Raw genomic sequence first — 22540 nt, 5'->3', positions numbered from 1 at the left:
AGGTGCAGATCTTGGACAAGGATTATTCCAGTTCACTTTTGAAACGGAGGATGACATTACTCAGGTCCTCGCTAATAGGCCTTACCACTTTGACCACTGGATGGTCATCCTCCAACGATGGGAACCGATTATCTCACCCTCCTATCCATCCCAAATACCTTTCTGGATTGAAGTCCAAGGCATCCCAAAACACTACTGGAAAAAGGAAATGGTGCTCTCCATAGGCGAAGCACTCGGTGAAATCTTAGATTGGGAAATTTCATCATCCTCCATCCTCCTCCAGCTCCTGTTAAATGGCATGGAACCACTCACAAAGGAAACTATCATCGAATTCTCGGATGGAAGCGAGGCTGTCGTGTGCCTGGAGTACAAAAATCTCAAGAATCACTGCTCCTACTGCCAAAGACTTACTCATGATAAATCAGTTTGCCCAGGTCTGCCAGACCAAAGGAAAGATCAAAACCTGCATTCAAGAGCAGCTGCCCCCTCGTCTACACAACAGACCTCATCCAGGAATTACTACACTCCTCAGGATAATTTCCTGCCACCACAAAGACAGACAAGATCTTTTGAGAACCATTTGTCTCAACTCCCAAACCAACAGTCTAGAAAAAGGCCTTATGCAGCAATAAGCTTAAATGCTAGAAACGTACCTGACTTTCGTCAAACAGCACGCAACACAAGAGACCGGCAGGATCGCCTCGTTCATCAAAGCTTCATAGCCAGATCAACCCACAGCCGAGAAGAGGTAACTCCACAGCAATACGGTCACAACAGTCCCCCTGCTCCACCAACTCGCAACCTACAATGGCGAGAAAAAACCAGATCATCAACTGAGATCCATGGTGAACCTTCTGTTTCGTCCAGAGCCAGACGTCCACCCCTGGAGAGAGAAGTTGCAAGCCCAGATCCCCCTACTCCACCCCCTGAAAATGCTCATATCCAGACGATCCAACACCAAGCCTCCCACCTTAAGCACCAGGAGCCTGAAACTCAGACAAGGGAACAAATCATGAATGAGCTGCAAGAGATTACCATCCAATATATGTCCTGCCCTGACCCGGTCGAAAGTGCAGCGCGAAGATTGAGGGTGCTACAGACTGACTCTGAAAACCTTATGGAGGAGACTGCTAATTCGATCCTAGCCTCAAACCAAAAGACAAAAAACCATCTGCCTCTTCCTCCTCCAGACCAACCTGCTAATAAGCCCCTAAATGTCAAGGATACAACATCTTCTGCAATCCTGCAAAAGAATACAAGTGAAATCAGTAAGCGAGGACGCGGACGCCCTCCTCTCCAAAAACAAACTGGGAAAACAAACCAACCTCTACGCGGAGCCAGACCCCAGAAAAGAATTCTTACACAAGGCTCTCCCAGGAAATCTCCTAATCGCACCTCATCTTCAAAGTCGGGACCTTCAAAGTCAACTCAGAAGAAAGTCACCAAACGAGATGCGGGAAACCCCAGGGTCAGTGATCATTCAGCTGGAGAACCCTCGGGGATCCTCCCTGCCAACTCAAACCCTCCTAGAATCTCCTTGATACCTGCTTCAAAGAAGAAGAAGGCGGATTTTCAGAATCCGCCAACCCCTCTTCCTTAAGAATTGTGAGTTGGAACTGTTGTGGGTTGGGGAACCCCATAACAGTCCAAAGAATCCGGAAAATGAGGAAAAAGATTTTCCCGGATATACTGTTTCTCATGGAGACAAAACACCAACCTGAAGCAGTTAAGAAAACCCTGCAGTGGCTTGACTATCCGAACTACCTTTTGGTTCCCCCTGAGACATCAGCTTCGGGTGGTCTTGCTCTCTTCTGGAAGGACAGTATAGAGGTAGAAATCCTAAAATCAAGCAACCACTTCATTGACTCAAAGATAAAAGCAAAAGGTAGAGAATTCTTTGCTACCTTTCTATATGGAGAACCGGAGAGATCCAAAAGATTCCAGGCTTGGAACCAACTGCAAGAGTATGCTTTGAATAGGACTGATCCTTGGTTTTTGACTGGAGATTTCAATGACATCATCTGCAACGATGAAAAAAGAGGAGGACCATTGAGATCTGAAAGCTCTTTCACAGACCTACGATCTTTTCTGTCGTCGTGTGATTTATATGACCTGAAACACTCGGGGAACTTCCTCTCGTGGAGAGGACAGAGACACTCACATCTCGTAAGGTGCCGTTTGGATAGAGCAGTAGCTAACAGCGAATGGATCCTAGCCTACCCGTCAGGAAGAAGTGAATACTTGCGTTTTGAAGGATCCGACCATCGTCCTCTAGTCTCCTCCTTTGATCCTGTTAAAAGATATCACAAGAGCCTATTCAGGTATGACAGACGACTCAGGGAGAACACTGAAGTAAGCATAATTGTGCTAAAGGCTTGGAACCAGGAACCCTCAGCCCCCATAGAGCATAGACTCCACCTGTGCAGACTAGCAATCATCAGATGGAGTCGAGACCAACACCAAAACAGCCAGAAAGAAATCTCATCTCTTAAAGACCAACTGGAAGAAGCAATGTGCGATGACACGGCCTGTCAAACCTTCATTGATTCTATTAACCAGAACTTAGTGTTAGCCTATAAGAAGGAAGAGGAATTTTGGAAACAGCGGAGCAGGCAGCTATGGCTTACCTTAGGAGATAAAAACTCGGGCTATTTCCACGCGGCTACAAAAAACAGAAGGGCAATCAACAACATATCAGTTCTCGAAACCTCTGAAGGTGAAAAGGTCTATGAGGAAAAAGAAATTGTTAAAGTAGTTACTGATTATTACCAAGACCTCTTCGCGTCCCAAAAAGGAAATAGAAGTTCAGTGGTCCAAGAAGCTCTCACCCCCTGTGTAACCCAGGACATGAATGAGAGCTTGATAGCTATGCCAACTCCCCTCGAAATCCAACAGGCCTGCTTCTCGATCCACCCTGACAAAGCACCTGGACCCAACGGATTTTCAGCCAGTTTCTTTCAATCAAATTGGCAATCAGTGGGTGATGCAATCATTGCAGAGGTTCAAGCGTTTTTTGTCTCAGGGGTCCTACCAAAAAAGATCAATCATACGCACATTAGACTCATTCCAAAAACTACTGTGGCACAAAAACTAGCAGACTATAGACCTATAGCCCTATGCTCAGTTTATTACAAGATCATTGCCAAACTCTTAGCCAAAAGGATGCAACCTGTTCTACATGCATGTATCTCAGATAACCAATCTGCCTTTGTTCCCCAAAGAGCCATCTCAGACAACGTCCTCATCACTCATGAATCTCTCCATTACCTGAAAACATCAGGAGCAAAAAAGAGATGCTTTATGGCTGTTAAAACAGACATGAGTAAAGCATATGATAGATTGGAATGGGATTTCATTGAAGCAGCTTTAAATCAAATGGGTTTCCATCCTACCTGGGTCAACTGGATCATACAGTGTGTTTCCACAGTCTCATACTCCTACCTCGTTAATGGCCAGGCTCAAGGTATAGTGAACCCTCGGCGTGGAATCCGACAGGGCGACCCGTTGTCACCATACTTATTCATCATCTGTAGCGAGGTGCTATCGGGGCTGTGTCTAAAAGCTCAGAGTCAAGGAAACTTACTAGGCCTACGAGTGGCTAAAGGAAGCCCTAGAGTGAATCATCTCTTGTTTGCAGATGACACAATGTTTTTCATCCGGTCTGATTACCACAGTTGCTTGACACTCCGACGCATCCTGCAAAAATATGAAGCTGCATCTGGTCAAAAGATAAATCAAGCAAAGTCGTCTATCACTTTCTCAGCAAAAACTCCCGCAAGTGCAAAAGAGCTAGCCAAAAATATCCTCGAAATCCAAAAGGAGGGGGGTCAGGGTAAATACCTTGGACTACCGGAATTATTTGGGCGAAAAAAGAAGGATCTCTTCTCCTCTATCGTGGACCGAATTAAACAAAGAGCCCTCAGCTGGTCCTCACGGTTTCTTTCCTCTGCAGGGAAACTAACAATGCTGAAATCTGTCCTCACAGCTATGCCAACCTACACCATGTCCTGCTTCCAGCTTCCTGCATCACTCTGTAAGAGGATCCAATCAGCTCTCACTCGCTTTTGGTGGGACAAAAACACAGAAAAGAAGAAGATGTCATGGATTGCTTGGAGAAAACTAGCAAAGCCCGCAAAAATGGGAGGTTTAGGACTCAGAGATATAAAGCTTTTTAACAAGGCCCTTCTGGCAAAACTGAGCTGGCGAATCCTCACCAACCCACAGAGTCTATTGGCGAGAGTACTAAAAGGTAAATACTGTAAGGACTTATCTTTTTTGGATTCCTCTGCTCCAAACTCTGCCTCTCATGGATGGAAAAGCATCTGCATAGGCAAAGACCTCCTCAAGAACAACCTTGGAGTTTTAGTGGGCTCCGGAGATTGTACTCGGCTGTGGAGATCCCCCTGGCTATCCTTATCTTCTCCACTAGCTCCAATGGGACCTCCAACGAAAGCCACTCAACATCTTACGGTTGCGGATCTGATAATTCCTGGCACCAATGAATGGAATTCAAATCTCATTAGAAACATCCTCCCTATGTACGAAGATGTGATCAAAAAGATTAAACCAAGTGGACAGGGGGCAAGAGATGCCTGGGCTTGGCTACCAACAAAAGATGGCCAATACTCAGCAAAATCAGGTTATTTTGAGGCAACAAAGCTGGATCCAAAACCTCCTGAGGAAGAAAACTCGAGGGATTTAGTTTCAGCCGGTTTTAACTGGCAACGTAATATATGGAACCTCAAAACTTCCCCAAAGACAAAACTGCTCATCTGGAAAGCTGTGCAAAATGCTCTCCCGGTTGGGGTAAACCTGAAGTACAGAAATATCACGGATTCTGCTGTCTGCCCCCACTGCAGTGAAGAGGAATCAGTCCTCCATCTCCTCTTCCTGTGTCCCTACGCAAAAAGCATTTGGTCAGCTGCTCCATTTCAAACAAAACCACACCTAGAGTCGATCAAGGATGTCAACCAAGGAATTGAAAAGGTAAATAATCTCTTATGCTTACCTCCAACAGGCATCGGATCTGGCCCGCTAGCTCCATGGATAATCTGGTCAATCTGGACAGCGAGAAACCAGTTGATCTTTAGCAAGAAACAAATCCCAGGCGAGGAAGCCTTGCATCTTGCTATGATCAGAGCAAAAGAATGGCAGGCTGCGCAATTCCCAGCCCTGTCCCCCCCCAGGACCCCCAAAACAGTGATCAAACCTCCGAACCCCCCGGGACATACCAATGTTTTACCAATGCTTCCTGGAAAACTGATGGATCTGCAGGATTCGGCTGGATCTTTAAAAACGCAGAAGGACAGGTTACGATCCGGGGAACCGCATCCTCATCCCACATAAACTCCCCTTTGATGGCTGAAGCGGCAGCAACTCTAATCGCGATTAGAGTTGCGATCGAATCGGGCATCGACTCTATCGCCTTCGCTTCCGACTCTCAAATGTTAGTCAAAGCACTGAATCAGAAGCTCCAGATCAAGGAACTTCACGGGACTCTTCACGATGTCCTCGCTCTATCTGCATCTCTCAATTTCGTCTCTTTCAACTTTATTTCTCGTACCCAAAATCGCCAAGCTGATGCTTTGGCTAAGAAAGCCCTTGGGCTTCTTTGTAACAACAATTAATTTTCTATAAAAAAGGGGTACCTTGTTTTGTTCAAAAAAAAAAAAGAATTCTACACATTATGAACAATATAAATCACTAAGGAGACCTATAGTAGATACAATAAAGTACTTATAATAGTAAGATTTAGTTAAACAATGTTTATAATACTTAGTTTTGATTTTTCTTCATTGGAACACATTCTTATAAAAATGAACATGTAACACTTAGGATAAATTTTGAACTTATGGATGTTTAGTTTATAGACATTGAAATTTAATACTTTGAGAAAGTTATTATTGACAAATTGAGCAAAACAAAGTATAAACTTCAACCTAAACATGTAGATGAATCTCAAATGTGAAATTTCAAAATAAAAAAATATAGAGAATGGCTAAACAGTCTTAAAAGAGTAGCTAAGTCAGGTGTTAGTCGTAATATTGTGGCAAAAGGGTCGCAATGTGTGACTATTTTAACACTACCTTATTAAAGTCACAAAATAAAAATCTTGAATTCTACACATTATGAACAATATAAATCACTAAGGAGACTCATAGTAGATATAATAAAGTACTTATAATAGTACAATTTAGTTAAACAATGTTTATATTACTTAGTTTTGATTTTTCTTCATTGGAACACATTCTTATAAATGAACATTTAACACTTAGGATAAATTTTGAAATTATGGATGTTTAGTTTATAGACATTGAAATTTAATACTTTGAGAAAGTTATTATTGACAAATTGAGTAAAACCAAATATAAACTTCAACCTAAACATGTAAATGAATCTCAAATGTGAAATTTCAAAATAAAAAATATAGAGAGTGGCTAAACAGTCTTAAAAGAGTAGCTAAGTCAGATGTTAGTCGCAAAGTCTTCAGATACATGTCACAATATAGTCGCAATTTGTGACTACTTTGCTACGTGGCAGGAGTAAAAAATGTGGATGCAAATAAGTCCTCAATATGCGATTTTTTTGCGACTATTCTTACCGTCTATAGAACTGGTCACAGAATAGTCGCAAAATTGTGACCATTATAAGACGAATTTGTTTTCGACGCAAAATAGTCCTAATGTAGTCGCTTATTTGAGACCCTTTTATGACATTTATGTTTCGTCGTTAATAAGCGACGTTTTTCTCTCCAATTTTTTTGTAGTCGCTTAATCGTCGTAAATTAGTCGCAAAAACGTCGCTATATTTTGCGACTGAATAAGTAGTCACAAACTGTAGTCCTAAAATGCATGTTTTCTTGTAGTGCAAGTTATCAATCTCATATTTTGATATGTGTAAAAGTTAATATTTAATAGGAGGAATTTGATTACAACAAAAATAAAATATTTTGTTATAAAAATATTAATAATGTAAAAAGATAATTATTAAAAATTACAGAATTTAGGAAAAGTACAAAAATTTTCTTAAATAATTATAAGGATATTATATATAAATATATATATATATATATATTTATATATCTATATATATTTCATAAAAATTAAAAGTATAATATTATTTACTTAGTTTTAATTTAAAGTTACTAATTCTACAAAAAAAAGGATTAAGGAAAAAATATACAGTTAATTATTAATTCTAAATTTTGTAAATACTCACTTCTATACAAACATAGACCATCTCATATTTTTCATCTAAAAAAATAATTTATTCAAAAACATTGCCTTCAACTTTGTTTAATTGGGAAAGTTTTTTTAATGGGAAGGTAAATTTTTCTTATTTTTTTAAACCAAATTTTCTCTCACTTTTTTCTTTTTTCAGTTGGGAATAGTTGAGATTAATATGTTGACCTAAAATTTACTGTAGTATTTTTGGATTTTTTTTTAATTTATATTTTCATCTTTGAATTATTTAGGATTCATATATTATCGTGCTTATAATTTTCTATTTTTTATTTAATTATGTCAAATTAATTTTCTTCTAATTTCTCAACTTTGATTGGTTGGTCATAAACCCTTTTTTTTGCAAACATAATTGTTACCATTATTCATTCAATCCTAAATGGAGAAAACGAGTAAAAGCACATCAACTTAATGGATAGATAAAATAGGCTAATCAAACACAAGCTTACAACAAACATAGATAGAATGGAAAAACATAAATCGTTGTTGATAGATCCATATGAGCTCAAAGACTGTGACATCCTGGTTTGCGGTGGCATTCCTGAAAGTGATTTTCGGAACTGTGCGAGTGAGGACAAAACACAGAAAAAATTCATTTGTTGATTTGTAGGGTCGGTAAACAAGGTTTTAAAGCCTCTCAGACATAACAAACTAGCCACCGAATATGGATGGATCCACATGCCATGAATAGATGTAGGGCCCACTTTCCTAAGTGGGCCCATGGACTGAGAGTGGACATGGACTCGCTAAAAAAGGTGGTGTTTGGGGGTGTTACAGAGACAGAGCATACATTATGGTGTATCTGTCAAAGACACTTCCACGAATACATTGAGAAATTTAACATTAATTACTATCAAAAGATTTTGTGACGTTAGAAAAAGGTTTTTACTTTCATTGGTTGTCATAGCAAGCCATTTTGAGATAGCAAAAAGACGTGAACATGTTCTCTATAACAGGAGGAGGGCAGAGCCGAGGTTTTCACTATGGTAGAGAAGGTTGGACACAAGGTTATCTCCCTTGGAGAGGAAGGTGGAGGAGGTTGGACGCAAGGTTATCTCCCCAAAGGAAGAAGGTGGAGCCAAGATTCTCTCCATGATGGAGGAGGTTGGATGCAAATTTATCTCCATAAACCATAAGGGATGAGAGCGGAGCAGATGTTTTCTCCATGGTGGTCATACATTATTCTGATGATACATCATTGATTAGTATATTATGTAATATTTTTTTATTCAAAATATTTTTTGAGCCAAAAATTTTAGTAATTAGAAAACTATGCCGAAATGAAAGTAAAATAGTTGGCTTTAATGTGTTCATATAGATATTTTCTAGGTGGTTTTAAAGAATATATTTGTAACATAGAATAAGGTGTAAAAAACACTTTTAATGGTAACATACATAAAAAAATTTTGTAAATGGATATAAATCAGTGTATTATAACAAAAATAAAATTTATAAATAACGTACAACAAATTTTAATATATTTTTTAAAAGTTTAATTTAATTTATAAAACTTTAAACCCGCACATCGGGCGGGTCCTCATCTAGTTAATATTAAAAGAACGTTTTTTTCCAAATCACTGAATTTTAAAAGCTCCTCCAACAAGCTTATTGCGGCATGCTCAAAACAAAACAAAAATATATAAACTTAAAAATCTATTATCAAGCCGTATGTATATTCACAATAATTTTGGAACAATAATCATTCTCTAAATTAATTTTCCAATATGAATAATTATTTAGTTTTTTATTTATTAGTTATGTTCAAATTTTTATATTTTATCAGAAATATAGTTTTAGGTGTTTCAATATTTTTTATGATTATATATTGAATTTATTTGATTAATTACTTGTTTAAGAGTGATAAATCAGTCATAACAACGCTTTAAACTATAAACGCCTGCTTCGGTAAACTCCATGACTGCTGCGTTTAAACAAATCAGGCTTTCAGTAAAAAAAACTAAAAAGAAATATGATTATATAAACACAATTAAATATGAGAAATACCCTAGAATAGCACTATTTTAGGTTTCTCTTCCAAAGTTAGCATTATTATTATTTTATCTTTAATAATAAAATTAATTCTTTTTTTTTTTACTTATGAATTTAATATCATCATTGAAGCTTTCGGCGAAGCTTCCATCGACGCTTCCATCGACGCTTCCATCGAGATCGTGTATCAGATCTCGGATTTTGAAATTCTTAACGTGATTCTTATGGCTTTTAACTGAGAAATTAGGCAATGGTTGGTGCGTATTTGTTGCCGAAGTAGGCTTTGAAGTTTCTGGTAATCTCTTTGTTGCCTTTGTTAATGTAGTTTTTCGATGTGGTTGAGATTCGTTCTAGGTATGGGATCAAGGATCTTTGGAATTTAGTTGGTAGATCTCTGAATTTGCTAATGAAATATTCTTCTTCATTGTAGAGCGGGAATAATTTGATTTATTTCTCGATTGTTTTGATTTGGTCACTGGCTTTGAATATGGTGATTTCTTCTCTGAAGAAGATGAATAAAGCTTGAACTTGAGGATTTTGTGGTGGTTTTGTTTTTGGATGAGCTTGATTTGGACTAATCTGCTGATTTCTTGATCAAAGAAATAACGGGTTTTGTGGGATTTGTGGGTTTTATTCCGATGAGCCCTCATTTGGAGCAGATTAACGGAGAAATCTGTGACCATTTCAAAGCACTTGTGTATGCCTTTTCCTCCCTAACTAATCTCAAAAATAGTAGAATTTACGATATTGAGATTTTCTCTATACGAGAGATTAAACATCTATTTTGCAGGAATGAGTTTTAAAGGTTGGAGAAGATTAAAGATTCTTATAGACAAAGCAAGCAATTATTGATAAAATCTGTGTGTTGATGAAATCTATGGATGCCATGATCCTTTCCAAGATTCACGTTAGTGTGTTGTTTATGAAGTAATAATTGGAACACTAACTTAGTAACGTAGCTCCTTCAAACTTCTGAGTTAGTGGTATATAATTATAGGTTCTGACCATTTGTGTGCCTTAATTTCTTCTACCTAGTGTTTGGTTTTTATATACTTTTAAAAATCTGCTTGTTTATTATATTTCCATTGATTTATGTGACAGATAAAGAACTCAACTTTCATGTTGCACTAAAAAAAAGGTAAGTGCGTCCACTTTCAAGGAGCTGCATTGTATGTACCTATATTTGATTTTCTCATATGTTTGTCGGTATGTCTTGATATACTTGTCATTTGTTGTGTGAGTGCAGGTACTTTAATACACTCGTCAACAAGAAAATTGAACATTTTGATATTTTACAGTGGTGAACCTACACCTGAAGAAAATGTTCAAATAGATGTTGGATTCAGACAATTAGGAAGATCTTCATAAAAGTTAAGGTCATTATGGAATGCCTTCCTAAAATTCAAGACTGCTTTCATAAAAGCTATTGAATCCTTCCTAATTTTTTTTAAAATGTGTTTTTAAAATTTCTTTATATGTGTTTTGTGCCTTATTGTATCACATTCACATATTATTCCATTAATGATGTATAATAATTTGATTTGGTGCACATATTGGTGTTTTACAACAAAGGTAGAAAATAGGAATATCTAGCATGATGTTTTATTTTATTTTTATGAAGGTCTTACTAAAATGCGAGATATCTTTCCTAAATATTTTATTGTGCATAAAAATAGGTTCCGTAGTGTAATATAACTGGATTATCAACAAAAGTTTAAACGTTATGTAGTAATGATAGATGTTGTTGGTTTGGTTTTCCAAGTTACAAGAACAGGAGAAGGTAATCTACAAGCTATCAATGAACCATCTATAAATAATGATTTTATGAAAATAAATTTGAATTCATGAAACAAAGAAAACTTCAACATAAAAACTCAGCATTACTAAAAAAAATGTAAAACATAGAAAGAAAACTCCATTAGTAAAGGGTAATGGTATCATTTTTGTGTTACCCTAGTGTTTACCAATATCCAGAATTTTTATGAAAGTCATCCTGAAATCTAAACTTGTTATGAAGGTCATCATGAAGTTCTAAGAATCCTTCCCGAATTTCGTGTAATCCTTCCTGAATTTCACCATTATCACGACCAAGTGGCATCATGCATTTTCTTGCTGCAACAGTTGTTGGTCCTCCTATTGAACCTCCCTGTAAGAGTTAAATCCCACAGATTCGCAGTTACCTTTGAACACAATCTAAGCACTCCCTTGACTGAACACAATCTAAGCACTCCCTTGACTGAACACAATCTCAACCACAATAGTCTATGAGATTGTAAGTGTTAAATAAGCTGCAACCAAGAATGTTTGTGAGAAATCAGAAGTCAAACCTTCTCTTCCTTCTTCTTCTTCTCCTGCTCAACTATAAAGATCTTCTTCTCTGCTTTGGACTACGAACTAAGAAAAAAAAAATTCCATTCTTAGAAGAATTTCACAATTCAGTGATAATCAATGATAGTGTAATCAGAGAGAACAATCGCAGTAGTTGATTCATAAAAGCCAAGACTAAGATGCTGCACAGGATACAAGACGATAAGCAAGTCTAACCAGTTCAAATAAGTGAATTCAACAATTTGAGAGAGAGAGAAAGAGAGAGAGAGAGAGAGAGAGAGAGAGAGAGAGAGAGAGAGAGAGAGAGAGAGAGAGAGAGAGCTAACGCCCAGCTGCTCAAACGCGGAGACGTCTCGATTCAAACGCGGAGCCGTCTCGATTCAAACGCGGAGCCGTCTCGATTCAAACGCGGAGCCGTCTCGATTCGATTGTGCCTGAGAAGAATACATATATTTTTGCTCTTCGTGTCCAGTTATAGATTCTTAGGTGATGTTCAGATTGAAATCAGGGTACGGGATGAATCGTATCGGTGGAGACAGAGAAGAAACGATATAAACTTTAATTTTATTGATAATTTAATTTTTTCCAAAATTAATGATATATAAATGTGTGCTAGTTTTGGAACATTTAAAAGCATGTGCTAATTGTGGAAGAAAAACTTAAAATGGTGCTATTTTTGTCAATTGCCCATTAAAGATTGCCTTATGGCCTAACGATTTTAATAAGGCCCATACACAATCTCTGAATAATAAAAAGACAGAGGATAGAAGCTCAAATATGGAAGATGAATGAATCGAACCGTGTTATAAATTTGACCATGCCACATCTGAAGTAGCGATGAGGTGTGTTTTGGATTTTTTAGGGTGGAGGTTGGAGATTCTTTTGCGAATAGTTGAATCATCTTTAGAAGTTTGTTGCATGAATAAAAATAATAGAATATACATGTTTATGTATATTATTGTTTATGGTATATTTCAGATTTGTGTATATTGTATAGTTTCCATTTAGTTAGAACTAGAACTTGTGCTCTAAGGGGGGTGTATTCAACTTGACATTTTAAGTGATTTGTGTGAAACTTACAAATCATATGTTATTCAATCATGTATTTTAAAAAGTCTATTAAAATCCACTGTTATTGAACTGATGATTTAAAAATCTACTTTAAAATCTACTGTTATTCAAAATAGTTTGTGGATTTGGATTTTAATGATTTTTGAGATTTTGGAGGATTTAGGTGGGTTTTGTTTAGTTAAAAATAAAGAAATCCAAATCTCATGGTTTTATGTGGGATTTGAAAGAATTTTACAATAAATCATATCAACTTCCCTAAAATCTTTCAAAATTCCAAATTTTCTAAATCTCATCAAATCTTCCAAAATCATAGTTTCAATACACCCCCCTAAATCTTGTAAACCGTATATATATTTGATCCCTTGAGATCTAATGAGACACATAAACCTTTTTCATCAATCGATTCTTTATTTATCATTCTTTATTTATCATGGTATCAGAGCAGGACTCGATCTTTTGATTCTTCTTGTTCATCTTTGATTTACCAGCTTTAATTTCTCTTGACTCTGTTTCGAAGTTTCTGTAACGATGGCTGAAGAAAACAAAACGATGGTCCATGCGAAATCGACGACGACGGAGATTCAATGACGAACGATATATCCTTACGAGTTGACCTCCAACGACAATCCTGGCAGTATCATATCTCGTCCGTTGCTGCGAGGAGACAATTATGAAGAGTGGGCCGTGAACCTGGAAACTGCTCTTTATTCTCGGAAGAAGTTTGGATTTCTTGATGGATCTATCAAGGCTCCAAGCGAAGGAACACATGACTATGAGGATTGGAAGCCTATCAATGCACTCATAGTCTCGTGGATCAAGATGACGATCGAACCGAAATTGTTGTCCAACATATCTCATAAGCCAATTGCTAGAGATCTGTGGGAACACATCCGTAAGCGGTACCGTGTGACGAACGGACCAAGGATTCAGCAGCTGCGCAAAGATCTCGCCAATTGTCAACAAGCTGGACTTAGTATCGAGACATACTATGGAAAGCTTACAAAATTGTGGGATTGTATGAACTGCTATCGACCTCTGCTGACATGCACGTGTGGAAATTGCACTTGTAACTTCATCATGAAAAGAGAAGGGAAGAAGACAAGGTTCACGATTTTCTGATGGGACTTGATGAAGAAGTTTATGGGATGGTGAGATCGAACTTGCTCTCTCAAGAACCTTTGCCAAGCTTGGAGTATGCTTATTTGAAAGTAACTCAAGACCAAGACACACGTTCCAAGAAGAAATATCATGAAGATAAGCCTGAAAATATGGTGTTTGTGGCACAACAAACACAACGATCTCGGTTCTGATATGATGATAGAGAAACAAATGTAGTGTGTTCGAACTGCGGGCGAACTGGACATCGTGCTGAAACGTGTTTTCAGATACTCGGTTTTCCTGAATGGTGGGGCGATAGACCAAGGAACCGTGTTGGACGCGGAAGGGGAACTCCATCTTCTGGAAGTGGTACACGAGGTTGAGGGGGAGCGGCTCGTGTAAAAGTGGCTCGTCTGGTTTAAAAACCTGAGGTGGGTGTAGCTAATGTGGCTCTTACTGATGCGGATAGAGATGTGGTTGTTGGGCTAACTAATGAACAGTGGCTCAGTGTGAAACGTGTGATGAGTGCCTTAAGTAGTGGTTCAAGCGAGCAAATGTCAGGTAAGACATCCTCACCTTCTTGGATTTTGGATTCAGGGGCTACACACCATTTGACATGTAAGAAAGGAATTCTTAGCAATTTAAGGAAATCCTCTCCTACTCAAATTATACTGGCTGATGGTAGGGTAGTGACAAGTGAAACAGTTGGTACGGTGGTGTTAAGTTCACACCTTAGTTTGATTGAAGTCTTCTACATCGAGGATTTGAGTTTTGATTTGATATCAGTAACACAACTGATGGAAGAAAATAATTGTGTGATACAAATGTCTGTTCCGTTTTGTGTTCTCCAGGACCGCACTACGAGGATGCTCATTGGCATAGGTAAACCAGTTGGTGGCTTGGTCTATTTTCAGAACGTGGAGGTTGTTGCAGCTGCAAAGCGTTTTCCAGATCAGTCTTTGGAGTTGTGGCATCGGCGGTTGGGGCATCCATCACTGAAGATAGTTGGTACGGTGGTGTTAAGTTCACACCTTAGTTTGATTGAAGTCTTCTACATCGAGGATTTGAGTTTTGATTGATATCAGTAACACAACTGATGGAAGAAAATAATTGTGTGATACAAATGTCTGTTCCGTTTTGTGTTCTCCAGGACCGCACTACGAGGATGCTCATTGGCATAGGTAAACCAGTTGGTGGCTTGGTCTATTTTCGGAACGTGGAGGTTGTTGCAGCTGCAAAGCGTTTTCCAGATCAGTCTTTGGAGTTGTGGCATCGGCGGTTGGGGAATCCATCACTGAAGATAGTAGAGTTGATTTCAGATTTCAGTTTTACTATTAGTAGTGATTTTATGAATAGGGCGTGTGAGACATGTATCCAGGCCAAACAAACTCGTTGTCCTTTCCCTTTAAGTATCAATAAGACTTCCAAGATTTTTGAAATGATTCACTGTGACATATGGGGACCATACAGAGTTCCATCCTCTTCAGGAGCAAGATAATTTCTTACTATCGTAGATGATTTTGACGTGGAACTTGGGTTTATTTAATGAATGCGAAAAGTGAGACACTGACAAAACTTCATTATTTCCTTGCTTTTGTAGAACGACAATTTGAGAAGAATATTCAAACGATTCGAAGTGACAATGGAAGTGAATTCTTGTCATTAACATCATTTTTTCTCGAAAAAGGAATTCATCATGAGACGTCTTGTGTTGGAACGCCACAGCAGAATGGTCGAGTGGAACGAAAGCATCGTCACTTTCTTAATGTGGCTAGAGCAGTCATGTTTGAAGGTCATTTACCCGTCGAATTTTGGGGAGAGTGTGCTCTCGCTGCAGCATATCTTATTAATAGGACACCGTCACAAGTTTTACATGGGAAAACTCCATATGAAGTTCTATATGGTGAGAAACCGTCATATGATCATCTTCGAGTTGTGGGTTGCTTGTGCTACATTCATAATCAAGATCACAGAGGAGATAAATTCTCAAGTCGTAGTCGAAAATGTGTGTTTGTTGGTTATCCTCATGGGAAGAAAGGTTGGAGAGTTTTCGATCTTGAAAAGGAAATATTTTGTGTCTCCCGTGACGTTATTTTCCGTGGAGATACGTTCCCTTTTCATGACATCGAGTCTCCACAACTTGTGTTGGACGATAGCTGTCCTCTGTTGCCCACTCGTTCTACTGAAACAACAAACTCATCATCGGCTTCTCTCGACTCTGACCTGCAACTGCCGTTGCAGTCTCGACAACCTGCAGTCCTGGTTGTAGTCTCACCTACCGAAACCTCTGTTCCACCAGAATTGACCGATCCCGACAGAGACCATCACGAAACAGAGCCACTGGAGAGCACTAGTGTTGTCGCAGCTGATCCTGTACCCGACATGGAAGATGCACCGATTGCTCTTCGTAAAGAAGTAAGAAAACGAGATGCTCCAAAATATCTCGCTGATTACGATACAACCTTGGTTTGTGATGGCTCCAGTAGTTTGTATCCTATTTCAGATGTCCTGACCAATGATAAGTTCTCTCCCAGTCACAAAGTTTTTCTTGCTGCTATAACAAGTGCGAAAGAACCGAAAATATTTGCTGAAGCTATGAAGGATAAACGTTGGACGAAGGCAGTAGGTAATGAATTCGGTTCACTAGAAGAAAATAAGACTTGGACACTTGAAGACTTGCCTGAAGGAAAACAGGCAATTGGTTGTCAATGGGTCTTTCGCATCAAACATAAGTCGGACGGTTCGATAGAAAGGTATAAGGCACGGTTGGTGATCTTGGGGAATCAACAAATCGAAGGGGTAGATTATGGAGAAACCTTTGCTCCTGTTGTAAAGATGACCACAGTTCGATCCTTTTTAGCTGTTGTCTCAGCTCGAAATTGGGAAGTCCATCAAATGGACGTTCACAATGCCTTTCTCCACGGTGATTTAGATGAAGAAGTGTATATGCGGTTGCCTCCAGGCTTTCCTAAACGCAATGATGGCAAAGTCTGTCGTTTGAGAAAGTCTTTGTATGGCTTAAAGCAAGCACCACGTTGTTGGTTTGCCAAGCTTGCTTCTTTCTTAGAAAAATATGGATTTGAACAATCTTTCTCCGATTATTCCTTGTTCGTCTTTAAGAAAGATGGGGTCGAGATACGTGTTCTTGTCTACGTAGATGACTTGGTGATTACAGGAAATACGATTGGAGCGATCGAAAAATTCAAAGCATATCTTAGTACTTGCTTCCATATGAAAGATTTTGGTGTGTTGAAGTATTTTTTGGGTATCGAAGTGTCTCGCAGTCTAGAAGGAATTTATATCAGCCAACGCAAGTATACTCTCGATATCTTATCCGAAACAGGTTTACTTGGTTCACGGCCAGCTGCTTTTCCTCTTGAGCAACATCATCAACTAGGTTTGGCTTCCGGTCCATTTCTATCTAATCCCGAATCTTATTGCCGTTTGATTGGTAAGTTGATCTATCTCGGTGTAACCCGACCCGACTTGGCCTACTCTGTTCACACATTGTCACAGTTTATGAAAGCACCTCGCAAAGAACATTGGGAAGCAGCACTGCGTGTTGTTCAGTACCTTAAAGGAACTCCGGGACAAGGCGTTTTACTTCGTCCGGACTCTGACCTTATGATATATGCATGGTGCGATTCTGATCATGCAGGTTGTGCTTTGTCTCGACGATCTACACACGGTTGGTTTATACAAATCAGTACGTCTCCAATCTCTTGGAAAAAAAAGAAGCAAGACGTTGTTAGCATGTCTTCCGCTGAAGCTGAATACAGAGCTATGGCTTGGACAACGAAAGAACCCATTTGGCTCAAAGCATTACTTCAGGATTTGGGAGTCATTTTGAAACAGCCAATGCGTCTTTTCTGTGATAATAAGGCGGCTTTGCATATTAGTGCCACTCCCGTTTTTCATGAGCGAACTAAACATATTGAAAAGGACTGTCATTTTATCCGGGAGAAGATCATGTCTGGTCTCATTGCACCAGATTACGTTTCTACAAAGATTCAATTAGCGGACATTTTTACTAAGTCATTGGGAGAAAAGGAATTCAGCTCATTTCGGTCTAAGCTGGGCATTTTAAATCTACATGGTCCAGCTTGAAGGGGGTAATAGAATATACATGTTTATGTATATTATTGTTTATGGTATATTTCAGATTTGTGTATATTGAATAGTTTCCATTTAGTTAGAACTAGAACTTGTGCTCTAAGGGGGGTGTATTCAACTTGACATTTTAAGTGATTTGTGTGAAACTTACAAATCATATGTTATTCAATCATGTATTTTAAAAAGTCTATTAAAATCCACTGTTATTGAACTGATGATTTAAAAATCTACTTTAAAATCTACTGTTATTCAAAATAGTTTGTGGATTTGGACTTTAATGATTTTTGAGATTCTGGATAGGTGGGATTTGTTTAGTTAAAAATAAAGAAATCCAAATCTCATGGTTTTATGTGGGATTTGAAAGAATTTTACAATAAATCATATCAACTTCCCTAAAATCTTTCAAAATTCCAAATTTTCTAAATCTCATCAAATCTTCCAAAATCATAGTTTCAATACACCCCCCTAAATCTTGTAAACCGTATATATATTTGATCCCTTGAGATCTAATGAGACACATAAACCTTTTTCATCAATCGATTCTTTATTTATCATTCTTTATTTATCATGGTATCAGAGCAGGACTCGATCTTTTGATTCTTCTTGTTCATCTTTGATTTACCAGCTTTAGTTTCTCTTGACTCTGTTTCGAAGTTTCTGTAACGATGGCTGAAGAAAACAAAACGATGGTCCATGCGAAATCGACGACGACGGAGATTCAATGACGAACGATATATCCTTACGAGTTGACCTCCAACGACAATCCTGGCAGTATCATATCTCGTCCGTTGCTGCGAGGAGACAATTATGAAGAGTGGGCCGTGAACCTGGAAACTGCTCTTTATTCTCGGAAGAAGTTTGGATTTCTTGATGGATCTATCAAGGCTCCAAGCGAAGGAACACAGGACTATGAGGATTGGAAGCCTATCAATGCACTCATAGTCTCGTGGATCAAGATGACGATTGAACCGAAATTGTTGTCCAACATATCTCATAAGCCAATTGCTAGAGATCTGTGGGAACACATCCGTAAGCGGTACCGTGTGACGAACAGACCAAGGATTCAGCAGCTGCGCAAAGATCTCGCTAATTGTCAACAAGCTGGACTTAGTATCGAGATATACTATGGAAAGCTTACAAAATTGTGGGATTGTATGAACTGCTATCGACCTCCGCTGACATGCACGTGTGGAAATTGCACTTGTAACTTCAGCACCGAAGATGAAAAGAGAAGGGAAGAAGACAAGGTTCACGATTTCTGATGGGACTTGATGAAGAAGTTTATGGGATGGTGAGATCGAACTTGCTCTCTCAAGAACCTTTGCCAAGCTTGGAGTATGCTTATTTGAAAGTAACTCAAGACCAAGACACACGTTCCAAAAAGAAATATCATGAAGATAAGCCTGAAAATATTTAGTTAGAACTAGAACTTGGGCTCTAAGTCTTGTAAACCGTATATATATTTGATCCCTTGAGATCTAATAAGACACATAAACCTTTTTCATCAACTGATTCTTTATTTATCAAAAAATGTTATTATCTTTTTTTTTATTTTTTTTTTATTTTGTTTTTAATTTAATATTATTTCTCTCGGTTAAATTGATTTAAATAGAGGATATGCTAAGTCTTAAAGATGTTGTGCCTACAATGGTTTTGTCTAACCGGTGGAAGCCGCTTTGGATGATGGTTCCAAAACTTATATACGATGATGAGAGCTACTAGAATGTTGAGTATGGGAGGTTTTTGCGGTTTGTAGCCAGGTCTTTGCTTTTGCACAAGGCTCCAATTCTAGAAACTATGTATTTCAAAGTTGGTCAAATATGTGGGTTGGAGATGTTCCTTTATGGATTAGAGCTGCAGATAACCACTCTATGCATGAGCTAATTATCGAGATTCAAGTGCATCTCGAGCTATGTATACAAGGATATTCTACACGGGTTGTGCTGGGTGTGCTAGTGCACCAAATCCACTCATTTAAAAAAAAAAGAAATCTTTATATTTATGGTCCAAAATTTCATTTTTTTTTTTTTACTATGGAAAATAGGGTTCAATTTTTTTTCTAGCTGAGGATCCATATATTTTTTGGGCCGGATCTGATGTGGGTAAATAACATAAGAAAGTAGTCACGTTCTTTCGGTGTTAAACAAAAAAAACGAAATAAGTAAAGTATTAATATATATATATATATGTATATACACACATATATTTTTTTTTGTCTTGTATTTATCTTTAGTTAAAACTTATTGCTTATTCTGTAATTTTTAATTCTTGTAACGAAGAGTAAAAAAAATAGTTGGTACTTTGGTTATTGAATGCTTATGGCTAAAGAAACAACAAGATAGCCCTAATTAAGAGAGCATAGCACTTCGAAGGAAAAACAGAGAAACTCTGAGAGAGAGATTAAAAAGAGCAGCGAAGAGTTAAAAGGAGCCAAGAGAGTTAGAGTCTTTACCTTTGTGTTTTTGTGTGAGATTATACTCTCCTTCAAGTTCCAATAACTCGGTGATCAAGTTCCTGTGAGTTCCAGGTAAATCAATCAATCGGTCAGAAATACAGTGAAGGAGATTTAGCGCAAGGGTTTAGGTATTCCACTTTCCTTTATTATTATTTTTTGTTTTATTCTTTTGGATTTGAAAGTAAATAGCAATAGGCTAACAAAATTCATCGATCTCTGTTTGAAACTAAACGTCTGTGTACGAATCGACTTTTGCTAATGTTCTTTCGTAGTGACTTCTATTGTGGATTTATGTTTTCGATAATAGGGTTTGGGGATTTTGCGGAAGTATCTTCAAAAAGGAGCTAGCTCTCACCTCTCAGTAATGGATAGCTTAAGTGAATTTCCCGACGCACTGCTCTTGAGTATATTGTCTTTTCTGCCTGCGAAAGATGTCGTGGCCACGATGGTTTTGTCCAAACGATGGCAACCGCTTTGGAAGATGGTGCCAAGCCTCATATATGATGATGACAGCGATGAAAGTTTTCCTCGGTTTGTGGACAGGTCTTTGCTTTTGCATGAGGCACCAGTTATAGAAACTTTGCATTTCAAACTTGGTGAAGATTCTGGTGCCGTTGATATCGGAGTATGGACCAGAACTGCACTTAAACGCTGTGTGCGTAAGCTGATTATCAAGACGGACTGTTGTATTAACAGTACAGATCCAGTGATACTTCCTAGGAGTGTGTACACAGGGTGTAACATGCTTGTGAGATTGAAACTAAAGAAAGTGGTTCTTTTGGATGTTACTTCTCCAATCTCTTTCCCATGTCTCAAGAAACTGAGCCTTAAATGTGTGAAATACCCAAGTGTCGAGTTTTTCCAGAGGCTTTTATCTACTTGTCCTGTTCTTGAAATCTTGGTTGTGAAACACTGTCCAGATGACAATGTGGCCATTTTCACCATCAAAGTCCCTTCTCTGAAGAGTTTAGTCTTGACTAATAAATCAGATCCGGAAAATACAGATATTGTATCTGGGTTTATGATAGACACTCCTTCTTTAGAGAGCTTTGACATTTTTGACCGTAATGAGGGTGGGTTTTGTGTTATTGAGAATGAAATGCCTAATATTGTAGAGGCATATGTTGACGTCGCTTATCATCCTGGGAATATTCTGAGTTCTATTACTTCAGTCAAGCATCTCTCTTTATGTAATAGAAAATCCCCAAAGGTAATATCTTCCTAAATATAGATGCTTGTTTGTACTGTTTTACCGTCTGCATCCTTGATTTTGTTTTCAGAATCAGTTACTTAAATAAAATTAAATAAATAAAAAATTGAATACCATCATTGGAAAGAGTGGCTAATTGTGTTGCCACTAACATTGATTGTGTGTACTTTAATTCTGTTTTGTATTGCAGGATGCATATCCTGTTGGTACAGTCTTCTGCTCTCTTGTGTATTTAGAGATGTGGAAATCAGAAACAGATTGGTTGAGTCTACTCATGCGTGTTCTCAAAGATTCCCCTAATTTACGAGCTCTCAAACTTGAAACGGTACATATACTTTGTCCCAAATGATTCAGTTTCTTTGGATAAGTATATATATGTTGATCTAATGTGCTGGACTTCTGTCTCGCCAACTTATAGTTCTGTAACGATGATGATGATGATGATGATGATGATGATGATGATGTTGATGATGATGCTGATGCTGATGCTGATGCTGCTGATGGTGATGATGATGACTACGACGATGATGACCGCCCGTGCTGGAGTGAACCGACTTCAGTCCCTGAATGTGTGAGGGGGAATCTTGAAACTCTCGAGTGGTCAGAATATAAAGGAGCAGAAGAAGAGAAACAAGTAATAGCATTTTTGTTACGAAATTCAAACTGTTTAAAGAAGGCAACTATCTCCACTGAATCAACCGACGACCCTAACAAGAAACTCGAGATGGTTAAGGAGTTGTCGTTGTTTCCCCGGCGTTCACGTACTTGTCAGCTTGCATTCGACTAAAGTTATATATGGTCTGACTAATATCTGGTCCGATTATGTGATATGTTGAAATCTTATACTAGTATTTAGGATTTAGCTCTATGAGTTTCTTATGTTCTTGATTAAAATTAAAAAAAAAAACATACACTTGGAAATTCTTCAACAAATTTGGGCGTTGTTACGTTGGTTAGGTTTGATTTCTTGGATTGAAATAATTGTTACTGAATCAAATAATCTAATTTGGTTGGTTTGAAAATTTTCGGTATGGC

General features: G+C 38.1%; 1 protein-coding gene, 1 long non-coding RNA gene and 1 pseudogene across 4 annotated transcripts; all 3 read left to right on the top strand.

The window, feature by feature from the left end:
• The first annotated feature begins 9382 nt into the window (after positions 1-9382).
• LOC147949204 (uncharacterized) lies at positions 9383-10781 on the top strand. Its single transcript, XR_015574257.1, has 3 exons — positions 9383-9525; positions 10332-10368; positions 10477-10781. It is a non-coding gene; the product is annotated as an uncharacterized LOC147949204 (long non-coding RNA).
• Positions 10782-18505: 7724 nt separating this feature from the next.
• On the top strand, positions 18506-19257 carry LOC147949203 (uncharacterized; annotated as a pseudogene).
• Positions 19258-20656: 1399 nt separating this feature from the next.
• LOC109127675 (putative FBD-associated F-box protein At1g32375) lies at positions 20657-22292 on the top strand. 3 transcript variants are annotated; one of them, XM_087478052.1, is made up of 3 exons: positions 20657-21505; positions 21696-21836; positions 22023-22292. In XM_087478052.1, the coding sequence occupies exons 1-3, from the start codon at positions 20660-20662 to the stop codon at positions 22290-22292; spliced, it is 1257 nt and encodes a 418-aa protein (XP_087334178.1). In that variant the 5' UTR covers positions 20657-20659. The 3 variants fall into 3 exon arrangements, with proteins under 3 accessions (XP_087334178.1, XP_087334177.1, XP_087334176.1); XM_087478051.1 differs by having other exon boundaries at positions 20660-21505; positions 22026-22292; XM_087478050.1 differs by having other exon boundaries at positions 20660-21505; positions 21696-21837; positions 22018-22292.
• Positions 22293-22540: the final 248 nt, after the last annotated feature.

The sequence above is a fragment of the Camelina sativa genome, chromosome 2, assembly GCF_030686135.1.
Source record: "Camelina sativa cultivar CO46 ecotype springtype chromosome 2, ASM3068613v1".
NCBI classification, from domain to species: domain Eukaryota; kingdom Viridiplantae; phylum Streptophyta; class Magnoliopsida; order Brassicales; family Brassicaceae; genus Camelina; species Camelina sativa.
The sequence above is the reverse complement of the archived record's forward strand: the minus strand, read 5'-3'. Positions and strand labels throughout refer to the sequence as shown.